The following is a 20011-nucleotide window of genomic DNA, read 5'->3' on the forward strand; positions in this document are numbered from 1 at the left end:
CACCACGCCTGCCTTACCTTTCCGTTTCCGTCTTCCTCTCTGTCCTTGCCATTCTCTCCTTCCTGTCAGTCTCGTGTGTCCCAGACTGGTCTTAGTGTGAGTGGAGGGTGACACTGAAGGCTTCTCGGGCCTCCATCTCTCCAACTCTACCACAACAAGGTCACACAGTGCTGGGATTCATACGTTCTAGGCAAACCCTCTCCCAGCTGAGCCACACACCTTGCCCATCTCTGCTGCTATTTCTATAGTATTTAAACTAAGGTCTCTCCTATAGTGAATGCCTACACTTTGACATACGTCCCTCCGTCCTCTTGAGTCAATGCTGTAAGAGTGAGCTACAGTACACATAGTCGGCCAGTGTGTGAAATCGCATGCTCCCTGTTGGATATGATAGTGGGTAAAAGAAACATTCCGTTGGCTTGCCCTCTCAAATGCAAATATAAGTTTTTTGTTTTTTTTTTTTTAAAAAACAAAGCAAAACAAAACATCCTTTCTAGACCCTGGAGTTTTTTCTTTGTGAAGCGGTGGTCCTGGGTTACCTTGGGAAGTGGCCAGCCCTGTGCCCCAGTCTCTTGGTGCTGAGCCTTCACTCTTCCCTCTTCAGGTGGATGGGGTCAGCTACCTTCTTCAGGAGATCTATGGGATTGAAAACAAGTACAACACACAAGATTCCAAGGTGAGGTTTGTTCAAAATTCAGCATTTGCTCTCTCCCAGAGGCAAAGTGAGAATGGGTGAGGGCCAGGAGCCAGCCCAATCCTATGAGAAGATTCTCGTTGTGGATCCACCACCCTTCTGCTCTGCAGCTTAGCTGAGCTCTGATTCCCGGAGGGTCTTGTATTTTTCCTTCACTTCATCTCTGGGCTCTCCTAGGTCCTTCTGTTCAGACCTTCAGAGGGAATGAGCTCAGGGTTAGTCCATTCTCTCACCTTCAGGCTGGCAGTTCTTAGAGGCAGAGGGACCAAGCAGCAAAAGCCATGCACGGGGCTGGAGAGATGGCTCAGCAGCCAAGAGCCCTGCCTCCTCTTCCAGGGGACCCAGGTTCAATTCCCAGCACCCTCATGGCAGCTCACAACAGTCTGTAACTCTGGCTCCAGGAGATCTGGCACCCTCTTCTGGCCTTTGCAAGCACCTGGCATGCAAAAGGCAAAATACCCATACACATAAAATAAAATAAAAACTAATTAAAAAGAAAACAAAAGCAGGGCATAAACTAAAGTCCAGCGTCAGCATAGATACAGTACCCAGGGTGTGTCTGCTCTTCAGCCTCACTGACTTGTGAGTAACTTGTGAGAGATGGAAGGCCTTGAGTGATGAGCTGTGTCCCCTCCTGGCCAGGTGGCAGAGGACGATGTCAGTGACAACAGCGCTGAGTGTGTGGTGTGTCTCTCTGACGTCCGCGATACTTTGATCCTGCCCTGCCGGCACCTCTGCCTCTGCAACACCTGCGCAGACACCCTGCGCTACCAGGCCAACAACTGCCCCATCTGCCGGCTGCGTAAGTCCTGGAGGGGCGGGCACAGAACATCAGAACACTGTACCCCGCCGGGCATAGCAAATGGACTAATGCTGGAGGGCGCATGGCTTCTGTCTGAGCGCCTGCTTATCCTTAATCCTGAAACAGGATGTCCTGATGGCCTTTCTTCTTCTTCACAGCCTTCCGGGCACTGCTTCAGATCCGAGCCATGAGGAAAAAACTGGGCCCTCTGTCCCCAAGCAGCTTTAACCCCATCATCTCTTCCCAGACCTCCGACTCTGAGGAGCATTCAGTAAGCTGGGCTCAGAAGCACAGCCCCTCCAGGGCACCTCTTTCTCTGAGTTCTTGATATTTCTCTGTAGGTTTTATTTGGGGGACAGAGTGTGACTGTGTGGCCCTAGATGGCTTGGAACTTGCTCTGTAGACCAGACCAGATCTGAAACTCTCAGTGGTCTTCCTGGTTGTGCCTTCCAAGCACAGGGGTTACAAGTGTGAGCCAGAACACCCAGTTTGTCCTGCCATCTGATGGCATTCCATCAAGAAATTAAACCCAAGTGTGCTGAAGGGTTTTGTTTAGACTGTCTGGGATCATGTTCTAGTAAAGCATCCTAAGACTGGGGCTGGAAAGATGGCTCAGCAGTTAAGAGCACTGCCTGCTCTTGTAGAGGACCCAGGTTCAATCCCCACTGGACCTCCACAGGCACCAGGCACACACATGGCGCACAGACACGCATGCAGGCTAACACTCAGACACATAAAATAAAAGTCTTTTTTTTTTTTTTTTTTTTTTTTGAGACAGGATTTCACCAGGTAGCCTTGGCTGTACTAGAACTTGCTGTAGTCCACACTGGCCTCGAACTCAGACCCGCCTATGTGTAACTAACCCCCGAGTGCCGGGGTTACAGGTGTGCACCACTCCCCAGAAGTAAATAAATCTGACACAACTTACTAATATTGCAACTGAAAGTTGAATTCTAATCATGGACAGTTCCGTTTCCTCCTTTGGAACTTGGAGTTCAGTTGATAGCTACATTTCCTGGAACCATCGTTTGGACGTTCACTCCAGCGGGATCCAGCTCACAACTGCCCCGAGCAGAAACAGGGCTGCCTGTTTTGGATTTGAACCAAATTCTCTCATTACTTGAGTTCTTGAAGAAAGTTACTGCCTTTCTTCATCCTTCTTGTGGCTTCAGAGCTTGGAAGCCAAGTAGATAAGATGATTGGCCTTAGAGTCACAGGGTGTGAGGCTATCAGAGGAAACCTGGAAGGTCTGCAGCTGCAAATCAGTCGAGGATGGGTGTGGCTCTGGGATCAGGCATGAGCCTAGCATACTCGAGGCCTTGGGACCAGTCACTAGCACTATAAAACAGCACCCTGCCCTCCAAAGACACAGCTACGTGTCCTGTCCTGCCTCGATTGGCCCAGTGGTGGAAGAGGTTTACTATTCAGTATGGGGGAAGTTGGTTAGTTATGCATAAAGGAAGAAGTCCTTTTTGCATTTTAAACTAATTTATTTTTTATATTTATTTAGAGCATGTGTGTCCAGGGCAGTGGATGAGGGATGTCTGGTAGGAGAGAACTTTGGGGAATTGGGTCTCCTTTTACTATGTGGGTCCCAGAGATGAAACTCACGTCATCAGGGTTAGTGCTAACCAACCTGGCATGCTCAGCCATCTCTGCAGCCCCCCTTTTTCAATTTGATCCTCATGGAGTAGATTTCAGATGGGACAATTAGTTAGATATTAAACAAAACAAAACAAAACAGCAGGCACACCAGGGCATGCCTTTAATCTCAGCACTTCGGAGACAGGCAGGCAGAACTCTGTGAGTTTAAGACCATCCTGGTCTACATATCAGTTCCTGGACAGCCAAGGCTACACCTTATCTAAAACCAAACCAAAACAAAAAACCCAAAAGCCAAACAAACAGACTAAATAAAGCATTATAACCCTAGAATAAACTATATAGTTATTCAGTTGACTCTGGATGGTATACTACTCAAGCAGTAACAACCATAAAAAAGCAGGGGTGTTGGGTAGAAGAGGGGGACTGTGGTCTGCCTGGTGAAGTGTTTGCCACACAAGCCTGAGAACCTGACTTTGGATCATCTCAGCCACATAAGCAGCCAGCTGCAGCAGCCAGTGCCTGTTCTCTCAAGAACAGGCAAAGATGGGTGGGGCCTCTGGAACTGGCTAGACAAACTAAGAAAGCCTCCTATCACAGGGGGAGGGGGGGGGGACTGTAGATTTAACCACATAAAAAGTCCAGTCAAGCCGGGCAGTAGTGACGCACACCTTTAATCCCAGCACTTGGGAGGCAGAGACAAGAGGATTTCTGACTTTGAGGCCAGCCTGGTCTACAAAGTGAGTTCCAGGACAGCCAAGGCTATACAGGGAAACCCTGTCAAAGTCAAGGGACTGAAGAGATGGCTCAGTGGTTAAGAGCACTGGCTGCTGTTCCAGAGGTTCTGAGTTCAATTCTCAGCAACCACATGGTGGCTCACAACCATCTGTTATGGGATCTGATGCCTTCTCTGGTGTGTCCGAAGATAGCTACAGTGTACTCATATACACAAAATAAATAAATCTTTTTTTAAAAAGCCCAACCAAGAGGCTAAGGAGAATGGCAAGTTCAAGGCCAACCTAGACCTCATAGTGAGTAAATTTCCAGGACAGCCAGGGCTATGTTGCCAGATCGTCTCTTAAAAACAACACACAAAAATCTTCTGTCAGCCAAACCTAAGCCCAGCAGGATGGTACACACCAGCACCCAGCACTGAGGGGGCTGAAGTCCAAGAACTGTGACCAAAGACAAATAGGTTAATTACACAGTGTATTCCAGACCTTGGGCTACGTGGCTCCCTCAGAACCAACAACTACCACTGCCCTGAATTCTCTTTAAGTAAATGAATTTGAGGCTTGAAATCTAAGCTAAAGGTGTGGGTTAGTGATAGAGTATTTACGAGATTACTTATCTTAATGATGAATGGCCCTGGGTTCATTCTCTAGTACTGCAATAAAATAAAATGTCAGAGGCAGGAAATGGATTGTAACTAAGAGTAGTTATTGCTCTCACAGAGGTTACACTGCAGGTGACTCACAGTCACCTCCAAGGGCATCCAGTGCCATCTTCTGGCCGCTGAAGTCACCTGCAGTCACCTCCATATCCAACACACACACACACACACACACACACACACACACACACACACACACACACATACGAGTTGCCGGAGAGATGGCTCAGAAGTTAGAGCACTTCCTACAGTCCAGCCATGGTGGCACATGCTATTAATCCCGGCGCTCTGGAGGCAGAGGCGGTGGACCAATGTCTACAAAAGGATGAATCTGAAGTTCCCAGCTATAGGAGAAGCTGGGGGATACGGGTGTACACCTGTCATCCCAGCACCTGGGAGATGGAGATAGGAAGACATAGTGAGTTTGAAGTCACATTGGGCTTTAGGAAAATCTGTCTTAAGAAAAAAGGAAGCCAGGTGTGGTGGTGCACACCTTTAATCTGAGCATTCGGGAGGCAGAGGCAGGCAGGTTTCTGAGTTTGAGGCCAGCCTGGTCTACAAAGTGAGTTCCAGGACAGCCAGGGCTACACAGAGAAACCCTGTCTCATAAAACCAAAAAAAAGAAAGAAAGAAAGAAAGAAAAAAAGAAAAAGAAAAAAGGAACTGGGCAGTGGTTCCTTTAATCCCAGCAGAGATAGGCAATTCTCTGAGTTCGAGGCCATCCTGGACTACAGAGTGAGTTCCAGGATGGCCATGGCTACACAGAGAAACCCTGTCTCAAAAAACCAAATACATATATACATACATACAGGAACATATTTATGTTTAACTAAATAATTAAAATACAAAATTGTTATCTTTAGTTTATGTGTATGTGTGTGTATGTGTGTCTGTCTTTGTGTGAATATTCACATGTGAGTGCAAGGTACCACTTGAGTGAATGGGGTCTGCCCTGGGGGTCAGAGGGCAGCATTAGCCCCTAGAGCAGGAATTACAGGTGACTGTGAGCCCCTGACATGGGTGCTGGGGTCTGAACTCAGGAGCAGCTCATGCTCTTTACTACTGAATCATCTCTCCAGCTCCTAGAATTATCTTTAAAGCTTAATCATAAATCAGCAACAAGATGAAATAATCGAAAAATGTCCTAGATTGCCAACAAAAGTTACTTTGGGTGATCGGTTATTGGTAATTTTTCTCTTCTTTGATTTGTTTGGCCAGTTTCCAACAGTATTTACTTCAATTCTCATCAGAGAAGTAGACTGTGTGAAACATCCCGGGGGCACCCGTGGCTCCCCACACTTCCCCTGTCCTTACATTTAGCATAGAAGTGTCTCCTGCTGGGCTGGTGAGATGGCTCAGTGGGTAAGAGCACCCGACTGCCCTTCCGAAGGTCCAGAGTTCAAATCCCAGCAACCACATGGTGGCTCACAACCACCTGAAATGAGATCTGACGCCCTCTTCTGGTGTGTCTGAAGACAGCTACAGTGTACTTACAAATAATAAATAAATAAATCTTTAAAAAAAAAAGTGTCTCATGCCACAGACGGATGCTTAAACACAAAATGCATCTTTTAATGTCCATGAAGAAACGTGATTGTGCCATAAATCTATAACTGCCTGACTAATTTTTGGCCTATCTCTGATTCTTGTAGTCCTCAGAGAATATCCCACCGGGCTATGAAGTGGTGTCTCTCCTGGAGGCCCTCAATGGGCCCCTCACCTCGTCCCCAGCAGTACCTCCCCTTCACGTTCTTGGGGACGGCCACCTCTCAGGAATGCTCCCGTCCTATGGCAGTGATGGCTACCTGCCCCCTGTTAGGACACTGTCCCCCCTTGACCGCCTGTCTGACTGCAACAACCAAGGACTCAAACTCAAAAAGAGTCTATCCAAGTAAGTGGTGGGTGCCCGCCAGTGTCACCCAGGGTCGTCTCTGAGAGCTTTCAAGACCGTCTTTCCCTCCTCCACATTGTGACAGTCACATCCTAGGTAGAAACCTTCACAATGATATTCACTATACAGAAGGCATAAAATAGTGAGCAGCAGCCTGGCGGCGGGGAGGAAGGGGCAGTTTCCCCCAGAGAAAGACGTAGAATGTGCATGGGCACTTAGGGGCATGTGCTCTTGGTGGGCATGGGTGCTTGAGGGGAGAGTAAAGAAAGAGGACATTGGACAGTGTTGACAGAGGGAGCATCTAAATCCATAGAACACAATCATACACACTCTCTGTGGCAAAGAGGCTATCTCAGGGATCAAGGAGCTGAGATGGGGGGTGCAATAAACCTGTCCCATCCCGCTCCCAAGAGCTGGCCTGGCTTCTCCAGCCCTCCTGGGAGTGAGGGTTGAGGCAGGAGAGAAAGGGAAGGCTGTGCTCAGCTGCTTTTCTTCTGGGGTTTTACAGATCCATTTCCCAGAATTCCTCTGTGCTTCACGAAGAGGAAGATGAGCGCTCTTGCAGCGAGTCAGACACTCAGCTCTCTCAGAGGCTCTCAGTCCAGCACCCTGAAGAGGTAACTGGCTTTCTTCTCCCTCCCTGGGTACTGGCATCAGGCATCTGCCTGCATGGCTCCTTGGTTCCTGATTCTATCTGCTCATGAGACCTTGCAGTGCCTTACAGGACGGCAGATGCACAAGTTTCCCGAGGTCCACGAGTTCCCCACCCTGTACGTCCCTCACACAGACCTTACCTACAACGTCCAGACCCTATTAGCCATGTGTCGTCCAAGCAACAAGCTAGGAGCAGAGGGTGTTCAGAGACAGGGCAGTGCTCTGGCCTCCAGGGCTCGTGTCTAACTGGGATGCCGTTTATACTCAACCACGAGCGCTCTGTGTGGCTCACTGTTGCTATCCAGTACATACTTCTTGCACAGGGGTAGGGGCGGAGTGAAATAACGTCTTAGTGTAACTTAGCTCAGGCTTGCCATGAACTAACTATATTGCTGAAGATGACCCTCCTGCCCCACCTGCCAAATGCTTGGTGGAGTACAGCTGCCTGTAGTCCCAGCTCTGGAGACTAAAGCAAGGGGGTCATAAGTTTGAGGTCAGCCTAGGCTACGTATCAAGTTCAGTGCCAGCCAGCTACTGAGGCTGTCTCAAGACAGATGGGGCAGTGTACTCAGAAGAAACCATGAAGTTTCATAGTATGGTGTGCCGTTCCCTTTAGCGGAGGACACCAGAAAGACTGTTGTGGAGGGAGTCGCCTTTGGCTGGACCTAGAAAGTTCTTAGGCATGAAAGGGAGAGAAGCATTGAGTGGGGGCTTGGAGCAGGGGAGGGACAAGGTGACAGCTCTGACTTACAGAGGTCCCCTGACAGTCACGGGTGGGCCAGTGGAGCCAGGGAGGGCTTGGTAGTTCAGACCTGACCTAAGGTGAGAGAGGCCTCCCTGGGAGCCCCTTTGCAGGCACCTAAGATGGCAAGGCTGTGTTGGGGGACTGGCAGGTGGAGGGCAGAAGTGGCTCAGATCCACTGAGCAGGAACTCCGTACATCCATATGGAGGGGCCTTGTGAGCAGTCAGGGCCCTGTTGGTTTTGTGTTCTTTCCCTTCTAAAGGAAAGCTGTTCCTAGTCCTGGGGACACCAGGGCTATCCCTGTGTGACAGCTGCTGGGTGACCTATGTCACTGGAGCTGCCACCTTTGTGTGCCCAGCAGATGCTGGGCCTCAGGCAGGAGGTGCTGACTGAAGTGTGCACTCCCCTGGGACAGAGTCACTCCAGGCCTTGGCTGAAAAGGAGTGCTGACAGAAGCCAGCACCGCCTGCCTTTCCTGTCACTCATACCCACAAGAGGAGGACCTCGTCCCTCCTGCGTTCCTCCCCAGCTCTGCTCCTAATGTAGGGCTTGTGCTGGATTCACATTCCAATTTGTCCTTCACCCCTAGGGACCCGACGTGACTCCAGAGAGTGAGAACCTCACCCTGTCCTCCTCAGGGGCTGTTGACCAGTCGTCTTGCACAGGGACTCCGCTTTCTTCTACCATCTCCTCCCCAGAAGGTACCTAAGGGAGTAACTGCATGCCCCTCCCTCACCTGGTCCACAGCTGTGACTTCCTCTGGGGATGGGAGCAGTGAGCTGGTGATTAAACCGGTCCACACTGGAGAAGGCAGGCCTCTTATCCACCCTCCTACATGATGCGATCCCCTGTGCTGTAGTAGCAGGAGCAAGCCCTCGGTCCTTGAGTTTCAGAGCAGAGTCTTAGAAGACCTTCAGTCTGAACCTTTCTCAGGACAGGGCATGTGGAGGCATTTGTATGCCTCGTTTTGGCCCTAGTGTAGGAAGTGTATACTGCTCCTTAGTAATCATGGTCCTGTCCCCACCCCGACTTCTGTGTCCACAGACCCAGCCAGCAGCAGCCTGGCCCAGTCAGTCATGTCCATGGCTTCCTCCCAGATCAGCACCGACACCGTGTCCTCCATGTCTGGCTCCTACATCGCACCTGGTACAGAAGAAGAAGGAGAGGCCCTGCCTTCCCCCCGAGCTGCTAGCAGGGCCCCTTCAGAAGGAGAGGTAAGGGAAGAGTCCTCCTTGACCTGCCTTGCTCTCGCTTCACACGGGAGTGCCAAGCAGCTTGGTCAAGGCCCATGTGCTGGCAGGAATGCTCAGGGAGGACAGCAGGCTCTCCCTTAGATCCCGCTCTGTGGGCCACCAGCCTTGTGCTGAGGACAGCTGTGGGCTTGGGTTTGCTGCCTTAAGAGCTTAACTGGAGAGCCTGTGATGACCACACCCTGTGGCTTCGTTGCTCTTTTACAGGAGACACCCGCAGAGTCCCCAGACAGCAATTTCGCTGGCCTTCCAGCTGGAGAGCAGGATGCAGAGGTAACCTGAACGTCAGGCAGCGGCTCCTTGCCCACAGCCAGGGTCTCCTACTGCTGGGGTTAGCTGGGAATGACTGTGGCAAAGGAACACTGGAGAAGCCGCCCTGGAGGCATGCCTAGACCATTTAGGAGTGTGGGTAGAGGGGAGAGTGGCCTCCACCCCTGGCCTGCTGCACTCTTCTGTCAGCAGAGGACACTGGTTCCATGTATGAGCCATAGAGAGTGACCTTCCCTTGCCAGACCCTGACAGGCCTGGGATGTGCTGGCTGTCCTGCTGTTAGTCTGTTTACCGGGGCCGCTAGGTCTCCAGCTGTGGGTGGAGATGCCCTGGGTGTGCTGTGCACCATCACTGTGCAGACCAGCCTCCATCACTGTGCAGGCCAGCCTTTACTTTCCTCCTCAGAGAGCCTCTCAGGACATTGGGTAGTAATTGGCCAATGGTGAATTTCTGAAAGCTTTGTGACCTCATGATTTTCTTTTATATCTTGTCTCTTTTGCTGGTTTGAGACAGGGTTTAACTATGTATACCCCCTAAGTATTCAGTCTGGCCTAGAACTGCCATAGTAGACCAAGCTGGCTATTTTTGTTTGGTTTGTTTTGTTTTTTCGAGACAGGGTTTCTCTGTGTAGCCCTGGCTGTCCTGGAACTCACTCTGTAGACCAGGCTGGCCTCGAACTCAGAAATCCACCTGCCTCTGCCTCCCAAATGCTGGGATGAAAGGCATGTGCCACCACTGCCCGAGACCGAAGCTGGCTTTTTACTTCAGGTGACCTCCCTGCCTCTGTCTCCCAGGTCCTGAAATTATAGGCCTATGCCCATACCTGGTTTTTATTTGCTTAATTTAACTCTTATTTGTACTTTAGTATAAGCGTATTTCTTACAACCCATCCTAAGCATAGACTTGAAGTTGATCAAGCATCCCCTGGCCATGGTGGGAAGTATGTGCTGTGAAGGTAGACCGTGGAAATCATGACGGCGGGCAGGACATGATTTGTCCTGTCTGTGCTTGGCGCCTCGATGGCAGACTCATGGGGCTTTTCTTGTGTCCTAGGGAAATGATATCATAGAGGAAGAGGACAGATCACCTGTGCGAGAAGATGGTAAAAGATCTGTCCCTGCTCTCACTCATGCTGCCTTTCTGGGTATTGCTAAGGGGGGAAGGGGGGATGACTGTGGCGTTAGTGGCGGTGCTCCGCTGTGGGAGATGCTGTCAGGCAAATGGGATATCGGTGACCTTAGTGACATGCTCAGCTCCTGCTGAGACACAGACTCCACAGGGTGGGGGTGGCGTGGATGGTGCCACAGAGGACACCACGTGTGGCAGCTCTCTAGCTGAGCCCTTGGGCTGCCCTAACCCCAAGTGGAGTAGTGGTCTCTTCCACATGAGAGGCAGGACTCTGGTAGCTTGTCTGGTTGGCTGTAGCGGAGAACACCTAAGAGGACCGCCAGCAGCTCCCTTGTCTCAAGGGTGTGGCTGACCTGAAGCACGGCCCCCTGCAGGGCTTGCTGGGGTGGGGGGCAGCACTACAGGCTGTGGTTTGCTCTTCAGTTAGATTTGTCTCCAGTGAGCCTGGAAACGCAGCATGCCCTGCAGGCCTCGGGAGGATGAAGAGGGGTGGTTAGGGGAGTCACTCTGCCCATCCCAGAAGCCAGACTCCCTGTCCTCTCTGCTCCCAGGCCTGCGTACAGTAGCCCTGGATCCGGTTGCTCCAGCAGAGGTCATCCTAGATGCTCCTGCTTTAGCACGGGCCATTGCCATTGCTTGAGGGGTGTCAGGGTTGCATGCCGGCTTGACTGCTCCCAGGGAGCACATCTGCCCAGGGCTAGGAGCTTTACCGCCTCTCAAGAGATTTCAGAACCCTACGTGGCTTCCCCAAGGAACCTTTTCTTCTAAGATGCACATGGTGGCCAGCTTGTTGGCACTCACCTCTTCATAGTCTCCATGGAGGGTTTGTCTCCTTTCTTTTCACTGAGAAAGAAAGGGGGAGCTTAAAAAACAACAATGCCTACAACTCTCCCTGGTCCTTTCATATGGCTGCAACTCTCTGGGCAGTCTCTGAGAACCTCCAGTACCAGCCTCAGCCTCCTGAGAGTGAGAATCACCATTCTGTGAACAGTCATTCCGATGCGCTGTGCAGAACTGCGCAACCCAGAGCCATGAGTTGTGCACTGTGTCTGCTTCTGCAGGCCCTTCGGTCATAAGCACACCTCACTCATGCCTGGGAGTCACAGGCCTGAACAGGGGACCATCTCACCTCAGGGCCTCAGGCCACAGTGTCATCAGGCTAGCCCGGGTGCAGCTGCCCTTCTGACCTATGTCTGGCAGCCTTCCATAGGCATCAGACTTATTAAGGAACAACTAGAAAGGAGCCACCTAAGGAAATGAGCCAGGGTGCCCTCGAGAACCCGACATGCCCACACAACTCAGTTCACAAACCAGGGTGCCCGCGAGAACCCGACACGCCCACACAACTCGGTTCTTCTGTCCACTCTTTACTTGATTTTATCGTCTTTTTTTTTTTTTGACACATGATTTTATTTTATTTTTTTACTTTTTGTCTCCATCTTAAAACTTTTACTTTTTTTTTTTAAGGACAGCAAAGTAGAGAACTCCTAGCCAGCCCCTGTCTAACTGCATTAACTCCGTTACAGGCCAGAGGACATGCGCATTTCTAGGCATGGAGTGTGACAATAACAATGACTTTGACGTCGCAAGCGTGAAAGCACTGGACAATAAGCTGTGCTCTGAGGTCTGCTTACCCGGTGAGTGGCAGTGTGCTGAACATGAACTTGGTGGGAGACGCCCCTCCGCTCGCCCCCGCTCTCCCCGTGGAGGCCTTGGAAAAGAAGCCTCAGCTTTTAGAGTAGAAACCGTAGCTCTTCCAGGGACGTACGTTTGAGGGTCACAAGGAAACTTAAAAGCATCAGTAAGTCAGTGAATGGCTTTCTGATCCACCGAGCCTTAGGTCTCCAGTGATCCCAGCGCAAGACTCGGATCCCAGCGGAGAAGGCAGGGGCGGGGATGACTCGCTCCTCTAAGGCCCCAACTTCTCAGCGTGCCCTGTCTCTTTCTATGACCTCAAACACAATCTGCAAAGCAGCCATGTTAATTGTACATTCAAGCCCACGCATGCTAGCCCATGCCTCCAACCCCACACTTGGCAAACAGAGGCAGCCCCATCATTGCAAGCTGCAGGCCAGGAGCTACGTAACAAGACCTACCTAGTCCCTCAAAAAATAAAATCAAGCTTGGTGTGGTGGCGCACGCCTTTAATCCCAGCACTGGGGAGGCCAGAGGCAGGCGGATTTCTGAGTTCGAGGCCAGCCTGGTCTGCAGACCAAGTTCCATTGACAGCCAGAGCCACACAGAGAAATTGTCTCGAAAACCCCAAAATAAAATAAGTCACAGTTGAGCACTGACTTCAGTGTGCCCATCCTGCAGCAGCCAAGACCCTGCCTGGGACAGATGTCCCTTCCTGGCCTCAGCAGATTCCCTTTACACTTCCCTGGATCGTCCCTGCAGTGTCCCCCACTGAAGACCTGCTTCAGCTTCAGAACAGCCACTCCGGGGTCCAGTGCTTTACTCGCTCAGCGAAGTAGCTGAAGTGTTAAGCCGCAGGGCCTTCTGTGGCTGCCACTTTCCTTCAGCCTGTGCCACCCATGGTCCCAGCAGGCCCTGGCCCCATGCAAGCCTGTGGCAAGGGAAGCCAGTTCCTCGGGAGAAACTTTCTCCAGCCTTTCTCTCTTTAGTTTGTCCTGAAGATACTGCCCAGGTCCCGGGCTTCCGTGAGACCTGAGAGACAGCATCAGATCACCTGCTTCTCCCGCACAGGCCCCAGGCGCTCTCCCTTCCTGTCCAAGCATGGTGGAGGGCGTTGATCCATATGGCCACCTCCTGCCCAGTTAAGGCTGGGCTGGAGCTGCTGGAGACCAGGCACGCTCACCCCTGCCTTCCCGCTCCTGGCCTTGCTTCCATCCGTCCATTTATGTTCCATGTCTTTATGCCAAATGTAGGTCTGTCTGTCTGTCTGTCTGGTTTGCTCATTTTTAACCTCATTTCTGTTTTCTGACTTGTGTGAAAGTTCATGTTCACTCTGTGCCAGCACTGACCTCCTGCCTCTGCTCAGCCCGACCAACACCAAGCTTACTCACTGGGGTGTATTTGAGGGGCTCTCACTTAGGGCTCTGGACAAGCTTCCAGTTCCTAACTGGCAAGGGCCTATGTGCAATACACTGAGTTCTAAAGAGAAAACCCGTGGGAGCTGCTCAACAAAAACAGACACGCTTCTGTGGCAAAGACCGGGATAGGCAGCCTCGGTTGGTCAGAGGGTGAAGATGGTGCCTGTGCCTAGCCCTGCCTGGGTCTGTGGTGGCTTTCTGCCGGCCAGCCTTTCCTCAAGGGCTTCTAGGCTGAGCCCCGCTTTTGGCAGAGGGAGCTGCTGCCACTGTTGGAGCCCACGGCGCCATGGAGACCAGGCTTGTTCTTTCTGCTTCCTCCTCGCCAAGTCCCCTTCCCATCACCCTGCTTGTCAGTGCAGTGCGTCCTCACTTACAGGGAGGAGGCTGCGCGGACACAGCAGCGTAAGCGGGCAGCGAGCAGCACGGCTTCCGTATGGGAATGTCTAGGGTCAGCAGGTTTGAGATTAAACGGAGCTCCCAGTTTGGCCAAACATGGACTCAGTCACCTGTGGCAGTGTCAGGAGAGGGACTCGGGGATAAGCAGCTCTTAAGTATATTCGAATTAAGTCTCTGTAGCAAAAGTCCAAGGGCTCTTGTGGAGAGGGAACGTGTCCCCTCTGCTGCATCTGTTAGAATCACACCAGTAGCAAAGGTGCCGAGGTACTCGGAGGTGTCTGTTTATCTCCTGGGTCAAAGCCAGGAGAGTCGTGTGTAGCTTCTCCGGACTAAGTTCCCACTCCTCCATGGTATGCTCATCTGACCCGGCCGTGAGAGCTGAGGGCTGGCTTGTGCCTCTCTGTTCTTTAATGCTCTTTTCTCCTGTGAGGAGCACTTGCCACAGACCCTGCCCCTGCTCGAGTCTGTGCCTCTTCAATAGGTGCCACCGCCTTCATGAAGAGCAGACAGGGGAAGGCCAAGAAGGGCAGAGGGTGCTTCCCTAGATTGTGTGTGTCATCCTCTGCCAAGAAAGCCATCATCACCATCCTTACGTGTGTGAGGGCCTTGGAGAGGGTCTGTGCCTTCCGACTCCTCTCCCCCACGCCCCAAACCCCAAGAAGCTTCCAGAGCTTCAAGGGCCCAAGACGGAGGCCAGATTTCTGGTTCCTTATGCTAGAGCCTAACTTGACAGGGGCTGTGATAAGAGCTGGAACTCTGGGACCCTGCAGTCTGTGGGGCTTCAAAGAGCAGTCCATGGCTAGCAGGAGAGTGGTGTGGGGTAATGAGCATGCTCACAAGGTGCTGGTAGGCTATGTGATGGGTAAGGAAGAGACAAAGGGCTTTCAGTGAAACTCTATACATGACTGAGCGACACAGGAGTAGACCTGAGCAGTAAAATCTAAACAAAAAGAGACCTAAAGTGAAACCCACTCCTGTCCTCAAGCCTCATGATAGAGGATGCGGTCATGTGGGGCTGGAGAGATGGCTCTGTGGTTAAGAGCACTGACTGCTCTTCCAGAGGATCTGAGTTCAAATCCCAGCACCCAAGTGGTGCCTCACAACTGTCTATAACTCCAGTTCCAGAGGATCCAACACCCTCACACAGGCATGCCACACATGCAGGCAAAACACCAATGCACATAAGATAAAAAATAAGTCATTTTAAAAAAACAAACAGATGTGGTCATGCACACCTTTCATCCCAGCACTCAGAAGGTGGAGCCAGGCGGATTTTCTGAGTTTGAGGGGAGCCTGGGTCTACATATCAGGTTCCAGGCCAATGAGGGCTACAAAGTGAAACCCCAGACTCCTGTTTTTACAATGAGATGTCTGCCGTGCACACTCCGAGGGGAAATCTCAATGACAGAATAAGCATACTTTTAACTACTCTAGCCCGTAAGTTAATCCGCACATGAGTAGAGGCAGCAGAGGTATGCCAAGTGTCCCTAAAGAGGCCTCTGGAGGTCTCTTCCTCTCATTTCTGATTCCCCAAAAGGGAGCCAACTATAGAGCACTACTGCCCCTCCCCTGGAAGGAGTCCCAGTCTCCAAGCTCCGTTTTCTTGCCAGAGAGCCTGGATCCAGGCAAATGGGAGGGCACACTCAGACATCTCCTCGGGATCCAGGCTGCCTTGTGAGTGGGCTGTGGAGAGGCAAGCACGTGAGGGCCACCATAGATCCTGTGGCTCCCTCCAGGGCAAAGGGCATCTCGTTCCCTCGCCATGTCCCTTCATTGCACATGGCCCGTCTGCAGCCTAGACTGTTCTACAGGCAACCTGGAGCCCCGACCGGAGTTCCTGGGTGGAAGATGCTGCCTAAGGACTTGTGTGAGTTTGGTCGGGACAGCGTTATTAGGCCCTGTGTCATGGATGCTGGCAGCAGTGACCCTGGTGGTAGTGATAAGGCTGCTGCCGTTTGACTTGTGTGTGCATGTGTGTCTTCTCTCTTGTTTACCATTTGCTTTTGGTCTCTCCTACTGAACAGCCGCAGCTCCGGAGTCCTGCCCCATAAACATTGAGGAATAGGTATGACATCTACCAAATTATATAACTGAACAGACCACTCATTTGACCTGGGGTCTCTTCCCTGATCCTCTTTCCCACGCCCCAGAGTGCCACCCGCAGAGGGGAAGAAACTCCTTGGACTCATGCTCAGGAGTGGAGAGCCTGTGGGCAAGACCCTGTGAAAAGGGTGTGGAGGACCCTGTACCCTTCCTTTCCCAGGGCCACACTATCTTTCTGAGCTCCAGGGCATAAACCTGTAAATGGTTCCTGCAGAAGCTTGCCTAGCAGAGCCAACAAGATGAAGTACCTTCCCTGAACATCCCGAGCCTGGAAAGGAGCAGGGCCTGCCTGCCATTGTATAAAACATAGTTGCTCTCCTGGAGAGAACAAAACAGAGCTAACTCGCCAGCTAGAGGGACCTAGGAAACACAGCAGCTAGAGGCTCCCCCAAACCAAGCTGGCAGGAACTGCTCACAGGTCATTTCTAGTCAGGTAGGTGGCTGGGCACCCTTACATAGGCCAATCTGTGAGTGCCACCCACTTGTCTCACTGGGCATACGAGAAGGCCAAGACCCCTAAGGAAGGTGACCGGCCAAAAATCAAACCGTTGGAACTTATGAACTAATCTGAGGCCCAGGTGGACGCAGGTGTGGATGAAACTAGGAAGAGCAAACAAGGTAGGTAGGTTGCATCAGAGCATGAAACAGAGAAGCGTCAGGGTTGAGTCTCCACTTGGGGCACAGATGCAGCCAGGGGCTGGGAGAAGTCAGGGTGATAAACAGCATCTTGGACTGAAAGGTGCTCAGGCAAGGAAGTGGTACAGGTGAAGGTGTGAGCATACACTGTCTCCCACCCAAGGCTTCCCTTCCCTGGCCCCTGCTATACTGCAGCGCCCCGCCCCCGCAGACACAGGCTATAGGTCAGAGTGTGCTCTGTACGCCCACCTTCCATGCAGGAAGCAGCCCAATTCAGCCTCCTAACTAACACTCCCAAGGCCAGAACCAAGTACATAACATGCAAGCTGGATGCTAGGTAAGTTCACGAGTGAAGAACACCTACAGTCTCCCCATCTGTCCATGGGTTACAGGCAGCGGCTACATAGCTAGGGAGGGGCAGCCGTGGCACCTGCCAGCACCTGCTCCTCACTCTTCCTCTCAGGAGTGGCTCATGCAGCCAGATGTCTCACGTCACACACATCCTGCTAGATTCTGTGTTGACTCCTGTGCTGCTGTACTGGGACACCATGTATGCTTGGCCTAAGGAATGCCTCCCAGAACCTCTGTTGTTCCTTCTCCAGGTACCTGGCAGCATGAAGATAACACAGTCAACTGTTGCCATACCCAGCGCCGGCGCTTATCCTCCAGCAGCCTGGAGGACCCTGAGGAGAACAGGCCTTGTGTATGGGATCCTATGGCTGTCTGAGGGCATCTGCACCTGCACCTGGGCTTCCCCTCCTGTCCTTGCCTTCCATCTGCCCTCACTGGACCACAAGCCTTCTGGTCATCTTCAACAAGACTCGTGGACTTCCTACTCACATGAAGGGAGGACGATGCGCAACCCTCCACCCGCCTCATCGCCTGTAGCTGCAATTCTTACCCTCTCAGAAAGAACCAGAAGCCTTCCTCCTGTGGGCTAATATGTGCCAGCCAAACCTGTGGGCCAGCTGAGCTGAGGGTCAGGGTTGTTTCTGTAGGCTTTCTCTTCTGAGTGGAGACCAAGAAGACTGAAGAGTTTGGCAGCTTTGTTAGACGCCCATGGACAGGTTTTGTTCTCTGGCACTCATAAGCAATTAGAAACCTAACTTGAAGTGGTTGGGAATTTGCTCCATGAGGAAGGCCATCCACTCCGGCCTCCCAGAACACCAGGAGCTCCTTGCCCAAGCCTAAGGGAGAGGGTAGCCATCGAACTATTGGTTGGAAGCCAGATCTAACAGAGTTGGTCTCCTGCACCTCCGGTGTCCACAGTTAGGAAGATCCCCCTTGCAAGGCCTGTCCTCCTCCAGTGCAGTCAGGAAGGCCTGCTGGGCCACTTCCCTGCAGTGCTTGGGCAGGCTCTTCCCATATCGTCACTTCAGCCACTGAGGGGGTCTCAAACTCAGCTAACCACTTCTCTACCCCCTTTGTGATAGCTGAAGAACTAGGCTAAGAGCTGAGGCCCAGTGGTTCTCAAACTGGTGCACAGGAACACCAAAGGAACGGTGGAGGCTCTGGGGCCAGAGGATTAGGAGACCTCCCTACCTAGTGCATTCCTCCTCCGCCTTTCAGATGGGAGAGGTGAGAGGTGCTGACTCTCCTTGGGCTCACCAGTGCTGAGAGATGTTGTCAGGTCAGCACTCGGACAAAGCCATAGCAGCAAGCTGGCAGGAAATGGTTGGGTGACACCTTTCTCAGTTCAGTGGGTTTTAACATGGCTCTGAAGTAGATGCCTATCTAGTGGCTTTTGGAACAGAAAGTCGTTCAGTGGAACATGAGATGGTTCGGGGATCAAGATTAGTGACTGTCACTTATGAGGGTGCGATACGAGGAGCTTTAGACTTGCAAGTGTGTTCTTTGAAAGGCTTTCCCCAAAATGCCAGTGCCCAGGATCCTGAGGGGAGGTTGGGGGTGGAGAGTCTGGCCTCAAACTTGCTATGTGGCTGGGAATGACCTTGAATTTCGGGTTTTCCTGCTGGTACTGCCCAAGAGTTAGGATCACAGGCCTGCACCACCGCACCGCTCTCCTTTCTGTGGTAATCCCACTGTTAGGGGCTCTGCTGTGCTGAGGGACGTGTGACAGGCTGAGCTTCAGATCCCGTGTTGCCCCTTCTGAACACCCTGCCGTTTCAAACCCTGTTTCATGTCTTTTACTTCCTCAGCATTCTGACAGCCCCTCCCATACTTAAGGTTTACACCAGTGTAGGCTGAGCAATATCCACACCTCAAAAAACAGAACAGAAACAACGGGGAAGTTCCCTTAGCCTGGGACGGCTGCACATAGCCCACCTCCTCCCCTGGCAGGCAGTAGGTAAGCCGTATTCACAGTGTGGTGTGACCTGGGAGGAGGGGAAGAAGCTGAGATAAAGGAGATTCGGGTAAACAGTAGCCACAGTGGCCAGGAACCCTCGGAAAAGCCATTATAATCAGCCCTTCCGTCTCCCTTCACAAGTGCTCAGCCTGAATTCCATAATCCAGGCACCCAGGTTAGCATACCCTTTGCTCTGCCTTGCTCATTCCGCCCCTCACGCTGCCCTTTTACTTCTTGGCAAGCAGAAATAGCCCATTCAACAGGGTGGCCCTCAGTCAGCTGCCACACAACCCAGTTCATTTGGGAACTATCCCTTTCTTGGGGCTCAAGTGTAGGGTCAGGCACATTCTCCTGGTGCCTTTGGCTCCTCACCACACAGTATCTGCACCTTTCCATGCTTGGTACTGCCCTGATCTCGGCCTCCTCAAAGAGCCTTTTTTGCTTTACCTAATTTCATCCCACCAGAGTGTCTATCCCCTGTGGCATCTGGCAGGCACAGACTCAAACCCTAAGCCATCCATCCCACTGGGGAACTAGTCCTGTCCACCTGGTGTTGGCGTGCTGGCTGCTCACTTTGTTTTAGGGACTGAACACCTGGTGTGTGTGTGTGTGTGTGTGTGTGTGCGCGTGTGCGTGTGCGTGCTCTGTCTGTGCCATCTGTGTACCCCTCACATTCATGGAGTACACTTATAGGCACATTACAGTGGGGACATCAAGATGCAATATTTATGGATTGCTGCATGATTCTTAAAAGTGAATAAAACTGTTTACAGGGGCAGGGGTGCCGTTAATTACAACGTGAATTTGTTTGTGAACGTTTCGGTCAGTGGTTCAGGCTCTTTTTAGTATTTCTGCAGACCTGGGTACAAGGCCTCGCTCCCCAGCTCCGTTCCTGACTGCCCTACCTGCTTCTGCATCAGCCTTTAACCCGATCACTTCCAATCCTGCAGCTCATCAATTATTAAAGAACCCCAAAGCCGGTGGCAGTAGGGAAAGCTAGGGCCCACAGTCCCTTATGCTTAGTAGTTCCCATCACTTAACCAGTTCCTGGCTAAATCAGTAAACAAATGACCTCTTTGAGAATCTTG

General features: G+C 51.8%; 1 protein-coding gene across 4 annotated transcripts in view; it reads left to right on the forward strand.

The window, feature by feature from the left end:
- Positions 1-19714, forward strand: part of Rnf157 (ring finger protein 157) — a 70749-nt gene extending 51035 nt beyond the window's left edge. The window contains exons 9-20 of one of the 4 annotated variants that reach the window (XM_029483906.2): positions 605-676; positions 1337-1496; positions 1655-1767; positions 6144-6382; positions 6891-6999; positions 8369-8480; positions 8824-8993; positions 9237-9302; positions 10353-10401; positions 11954-12064; positions 15901-15941; positions 17218-17336. In XM_029483906.2, coding sequence (XP_029339766.1) covers positions 605-676; positions 1337-1496; positions 1655-1767; positions 6144-6382; positions 6891-6999; positions 8369-8480; positions 8824-8993; positions 9237-9302; positions 10353-10401; positions 11954-12064; positions 15901-15941 — 1242 coding nt within the window. In that variant the 3' untranslated portion in view covers positions 17218-17336. Of the gene's footprint in view, positions 1-604; positions 677-1336; positions 1497-1654; positions 1768-6143; positions 6383-6890; positions 7000-8368; positions 8590-8823; positions 8994-9236; positions 9303-10352; positions 10402-11953; positions 14833-15900; positions 15942-17217 lie in introns of those variants that run through there. The other 3 variants (XM_021177333.3, XM_085829412.1, XM_085829413.1) reach the window with 3 other exon arrangements.
- Positions 19715-20011: the final 297 nt, after the last annotated feature.

The sequence above is a fragment of the Mus caroli genome, unplaced genomic scaffold (genome assembly GCF_978045245.1).
Source record: "Mus caroli unplaced genomic scaffold, Mus_caroli_1 scaffold_13, whole genome shotgun sequence".
Taxonomy (NCBI): domain Eukaryota; kingdom Metazoa; phylum Chordata; class Mammalia; order Rodentia; family Muridae; genus Mus; species Mus caroli.